This window comes from Populus nigra, chromosome 6 (genome assembly GCF_951802175.1).
Source record: "Populus nigra chromosome 6, ddPopNigr1.1, whole genome shotgun sequence".
Taxonomy (NCBI): Eukaryota; Viridiplantae; Streptophyta; class Magnoliopsida; order Malpighiales; family Salicaceae; genus Populus; species Populus nigra.
The window spans coordinates 15,991,514-15,997,744 of record NC_084857.1 but is presented as its reverse complement, the minus strand read 5'-3'; the positions used below and the strand labels follow the sequence as shown (position 1 = coordinate 15,997,744).

General features: G+C 33.1%; 1 protein-coding gene across 1 annotated transcript; it reads left to right on the top strand.

Annotated features, from left to right (window-relative positions):
- Positions 1–521: 521 nt before the first annotated feature.
- LOC133696865 (formin-like protein 8) lies at positions 522–3,462 on the top strand. The gene is made up of 2 exons (XM_062119152.1): positions 522–1,865; positions 1,961–3,462. Exons 1-2 carry the CDS (start codon positions 811–813, stop codon positions 3,282–3,284), a joined length of 2,379 nt encoding a protein of 792 aa, XP_061975136.1. The 5' UTR covers positions 522–810; the 3' UTR covers positions 3,285–3,462.
- The last annotated feature ends 2,769 nt before the right edge of the window (positions 3,463–6,231 follow it).

The following is a 6,231-nucleotide window of genomic DNA, read 5'->3' as shown; positions in this document are numbered from 1 at the left end:
TGTAAAAGTATTTTTCAATTGAAAACATATTAAAATAATGTTTTTTTATTTTTTTATCAATACATCAAAATCATCGAAAAACATCATTTTAATACTTTTTTTATATGAAAAACACTTGAAAACTAAGCGAGTTGAACAGTAAAAATAAATATGTCCTAACCATGAGAGTATCTTCAATGGAGCTGCTAAATGGATACTCAAAAATAAAAAAAGTAATATTTTAGCTTTTTTTTTTATTTTTTATACTTCAAGGGAAAAGCCAAACAAAATGTTAAAATACTTTTTTTTTTTTCATAAATGCTATTCCTACATATCTTTCAAAAGAGCCAAAACTAATAAAGTGGGGTTAACAAAAGAATAAGTCAATTAAATCTAGCTATGTGGAAAAAAAAATAATATCAAAATCATTAAAAAAAATAAAACACATTTATTCCACTATAATAGAATTGATTTTTAAAATGGCTTTTTTCCATTGGAATATACATGGTAAAAAAAGTTATATTTATATCATTTAAAATGTTGTTTTATCAATTTGCCTCTCTAAAATAGCATCTCTCATTGGAGATGCTCCGAGGACCAATTAATTATTTATTATAATATACAAGGACCAAGTTATAATTAACACGCAAATAAGAAAGTAGTGTCAATTTACCATAAGGAAGGGGGAACAAACACTCTTTGAAACTTTCAAGGCGAACAAACCCAAGAGTACAAGACAAGGGATCATCAATATCCATCCGTTGCAATTTTCAAGCTCAAAGAGAAAAGAAGAAGAAAATCTTCTGCAATTCTCCAACGATTTCCATTTTCATGGCTGTCATTAAACAGCCATGGCTTGTTCTCCATCTAATGCTTTTCCTCTCTGTCATCCCTTTCTCTTCTTCCCAATCCATTTCGCCTCAAAATATTGAGACTTTCTATCCATTTCCGATTCCATCTCCTGCCCCACCGCTTCCATCTCCTGCCCCACCGCCAAAACCCTCTACTTCTCCGAGCCCTACTATATTGAGTCCATCAGCGCCAGGTCCTTTGCCTTCGTCTTCATCGAACAGAAACGTTGTCAAGGCAGTAGCTGCAACTGCTGCGAGCACCTTTGTCGTTGCCACTTTGCTTTTTTTCTTGATCCAAAGGTTCGTAATCCTTCCTCGAAGGAGAAGTAATGGAGATGGTGCTGGTTCTAGAGGAGGTCAGGCAGTGGTGCCTCTGCCTCTGCCTCTGCCTCCTAGTCAATTTTCTCGAATCGAAGGGAATGTTAAAGGATTGATTGTTGATGAGAATGGATTGGATGTGCTGTACTGGAGAAAACTTGAAGAAGAAGATAAGAAAAACAGTTTTGTCAGAGAAGAACGTAGGAGGAATTCTAAGTCTGAGCCTATACAAGAAATTCCATTGCTTCGAGGAAAATCTTCAACTTCTGAGAAAAAATTTGTGCCAGAAACAACAATTCCTCCTGTCAGCCATCAATTTGTCAAGGCCATTGAAAAACAAATTTTAACAAGTCAACCATCAAATTCAAATCTTCCCCTTACCCTGTCTCCAGCGCCGCCGCCGCCGCCACTACAATCTTCAATGGCAATTCCAAACAAGCAAGTTCCTGCACCGCCTCCACCTCCTACAATCCCAGCAAAGAAAAATCAGCTGCCGCCGCCTCCACCACCACCCAAGGCAGCATCTTCAAATCTTCCTCCATGGCAAAAAGGGAACCCAAGTAAAGGTGAATCAGGGGAGTCTTCAACTGGACAAGGCAGTACTACAGCAGCAACTGGGAATGGCCAGGTAAAACTGAAGCCGTTGCACTGGGATAAGGTGAACACGAATGCTGGCCAGTCCATGGTGTGGGACAAAATCGATGGTGGCTCTTTTAGGTAACTGTGATTCATCTTTTTGTTCGAATAAGATTATAGTAATGAAGTAGTTCGATATCCTGTTCTATGGATTCTCAAAATTTTCAATGTTTCAGGGTTGATGATAATCTTATGGAAGCCCTCTTCGGATTCGTAGCCACCAACAGGAAATCCCCAAAAAGTGACAGCAACTCGAGCAATTCAAATAATCTTATTTCCAGTTCATCAGCACAAATTGTTATTCTTGATGCCCGAAAATCCCAGAACATGGCAATTGTTCTCAAGTCTCTAGCCATCTCTCGCAGTGAGCTCCTTGATGCATTGACTAATGGCCAAGGTCTAAGTGTAGATACTCTTGAAAAGCTTATGAGAATTGCTCCAACCAAAGAGGAAGAATCCCAAATCCTTGAATTCGGGGGAGACACTACTAGACTGGCTGATGCTGAGTCCTTCTTCTACCATCTTCTGAAAGCTGTTCCAACAGCATTTAGTCGTATTAATGCCATGCTTTTCAGATCAAATTATGATGCAGAGATTCTTCACTTCAAGGAATCCTTACAAATACTTGAATCAGGATGCAAGGAACTTCGAAATCGAGGACTCTTTATCAAACTTCTGGAAGCAATTCTCAAGGCTGGTAATCGCATGAACGCTGGAACTTCTAGAGGAAATGCGCAAGCTTTCAAACTAACTTCACTAGGAAAGCTATCTGATGTTAAAAGCATGGATGGAAAAACTACTTTACTTCACTTTGTCGTGGAAGAAGTAGTCCGAACTGAAGGAAAACGTTGCGTTCTTAATCGAAATCGTAGCTTGAGTCGAAACAGCAGCCAAAGAAGCAACAGCAGTGTGATTTCTGAGGATTCAGCGTCAAAAGGAGAGAGAGAGAAGGAATATATGATGCTGGGATTACCTGCGGTAGGAGGGCTCAGTATTGAATTCTCTAATGTTAAGAAAGCAGCCCAAATAGATTATGATACCTTTGCTGCTACTTGCTCAGCTCTCGCAACAGGTGCAAGAGAAGTTAGGGCATTTGTGTCACAATGTGCTGCTGCTAACGGCGAAGGGGGGTTTGTAAGGGAAATGAAAGGTTTTCTTGAAGCAGCTGAGGAAGAACTAAAGGGTTTGACTAAAGAGCAGACGAGGGTGATGGATCTTGTAAAGAAAACAACAGAATATTACCATGCAGGAGCTTCGAAAGATCAAGAAGCACACGCACTTCAACTATTTTCCATCATTAAAGACTTTCTATGTATGGTTGACCAGGTCTGTATTGAAATTACTCGAAATCTGCAAAGAAGGAAAACATCATCAAGAAGTGTTGAATCCTCCCCCAAGTCACCAGCATCAAGGATGCCAGTAAGGTTCCCAAACTTGCCCCCACACTTTATGAAAGAAAAATCTATGAACTGTTCTAGCGAATCGGATTCAGATTTTTGAAGGATGTCTATCAGTTATCATGGAAGGGAATGGGCCAATGTATATAGTTGTTAAAACATTCCCGCATTGATAGAGTTGAATATTTTTGGATTCTTTGAATTGTTTTGCAGGTGTGTAAATAAACTCCTTTTTTTTTGTATCATGGTTTAAATTTGTCAATTTCAAGTGAAAGTGTAAATGCTTTTTAACTGATGCCAAAAGAAATTGATGAAGATGGTCATAGGTAAATTCAAGCTACTCCAGGCATATATACAGAGAAGTTCATGTATGGAAACGGAATCATGAGCAAACAACAGAGCAGTTCTTTTTGGTTACAGATATCAACTAGATTATTGATAATCGCACATTGCGAGTGAGGTTAAAATTTGTTTTAATATTTTTTTTGAAAATTGATTCAATATAATTTGATTGATTTTGTAGGTATAAAAACAATCTAGATAATCTGTAAAAATATAGTTTGATTTAGAAAAAATTTCAAGATGTTATCTTTTTTTAATATTAAAATAACATACTGGATTAACTTGATTCACTTCGAGTTAACACGTTAAATTTATGATTCGATTTATAAGATTATGATAACTCTATAAAAAAAAAATTGTGAAGTATAATTCTCAATTAATCACATGTTGGAGGATAATTTTTTTTTTTAAAAAAAATCAATTAAAAAAGACCTAAAAAAGTGAATTGGAATAAACTATCAAACCTATAACCCGGATAAAAAAAAAAGAGATAACCCTATTGAAAGTAAATCGAAACAAATTACAAAGTCTAATTCTTAATAAGCTCAATGTTAAAGGATGAGATTAAAAACAAAAATATAAAAATAACCTAAATCAATTCGCCTAACCCATGATCCAGGTCATAAGATGGAGATAACCTTATAGAAAGAAAATAAAATAAAAAACAACTCAATTTAACCTGTCAAATCAATGACTCTGGTCATGAGACGGAGATAACCTCATAGAAGCAAATCAAAATAAATTATGAAGTTCAATATTTAATCGATTCTGTCAGATCCAATGTTGAACGATAAAATTTGTAAAAATATTAATTAAAAAAATAACACAAAATGAGTTAAGCGGTCCAGGTTAACCTGTTAAGCACTATTATTGGGTCCTGAAATTAGAATAACCTAATAAAAAGTAAAGTAATACAAATCATTAAACTTAATTTCCAATAAAAAAATGATGAAAATAGAAAAAAAGTCAATTAAAAAAATTGAGTCAACTGGGTTAACCCGTTAAATCCACGACTTGGGTTATGAGACGAGGATAATCCAATAAAAAAGAAAATTCGATGTTTAAAGACTCGTGACCTAAGTCATGAGACTGAATTAACCTCTTAAAAAAAACAACTTGATTTACCTGAGATTAAAATATAAAAAATACACACTTGATCATGCGACTAAGATAACTTCATAGAACACAAATAAAAATAATAATTATGAAACTCAAATCCCAACCGACCCAATATTAAATGATAAAATTAAAAAAAATCAATTAAAAAATCATAAAAAAAACATCTCGAGTCAACTCAGATTAACCTGTTAAGCACTATTTTGGGGTTATGAGACTAAAATAACATAATAGAAAGTAAATAAAATAAATTATAAAACTTAATTCCTAATTAACTCAATGTTAAAGGATGAAATTAAAAGAAAAGGTTAATTAAAAAAAACTAAACCAATTGAATTAATCCACCAAACCTGTAATCTGTGCTATCCATGTTGTGAAAATAGAATAACTTAAAAAAATATTAAAAAATAAAATTAAAAAAACATTATTAAAAAAAATACACTTCTGCAAATAGCGTAAAAGTATCGTTTTCCACTTTGAATTGCCACAAGTTTTGTATAATAACGAGATGACATGCCCGCACGCTGCCGCAGGCTTAAAAAACAAATACACTTGATAGTGTTATAATTGTGAACTAGCGCTAGATAAGTAATAGAAATTAAAGGTATGATGGAGCAAATATTTTATGACGGAAAAAAAAGTTGTGTTGGTGATCAAAAACTTAGAGACTGAACAAAATGATTTGTAGCACTCTACAGTGTTTTGTGAGGAAAGATACAGTGCTTTCGTCTTATGATTTAACTTTTCAGTTAATAAAAAGCAAAAAAAAATACAAAGCTAAATTCTCTACCAACTTAATATTAAAAAAAACCAACAAAGATAATTTTGGAAGGAAAAAAACCCATGAGAAAAAACGTTGCAGCAATTAACAATGTTTTGTGAGGAAAACTATAGCACTTTTCCCAATAAAATAAAATAAAAAACCATTTAGAGAAATATTGTAGCAATCCACAGTGTTTTGTGAGAAAAACTACAACGCTTTCTTCATATGATTTAGCTTTATTGTAATTATAATTCTTAACCAACTCAATATTAAAAAAAAATCGACAGATAATTTTGGAAAAAATCATAAAAAAATCATATGGGAAAACACTACAATAATTTACAGTGTTTTAAAGAAAAAAATTATAAAGCTAAATTTTTAATCAGCTCAATATTAAAAAAAAATCAACAGAGACAATTTTAGGAAAAAAAAACAAAACAAACACAAAAAAAATCATATTGGAAACACTGTAGCAATTCAGTGTTTTGTGATGAAAGCTACAGTGTTTCCTCACATGATTTAGCCTTATTTGTAATGACTTGTAATTATAATTCACAAAAAAACTCAGTATTAAAAAAATAAAATTAAAAAAGATAATTTTAAAAAAATTATAACAAAAAAACCATGCGGAGAGACACTGTAGCAATCCACAATGTTTAATGAGCAAAGTTACAATGCTTTCCCCACATGATTAAGCTTTATTACAAAGTTGAATTTTAACCAACTCAATATTAAAATAAATAAAATCGACAAAGATAATTTTAGAAAAAATATTACAAAAAAAGAAAACACAAAAGAAACTGGAAAAAAAACCATGTAAGGAAAAACT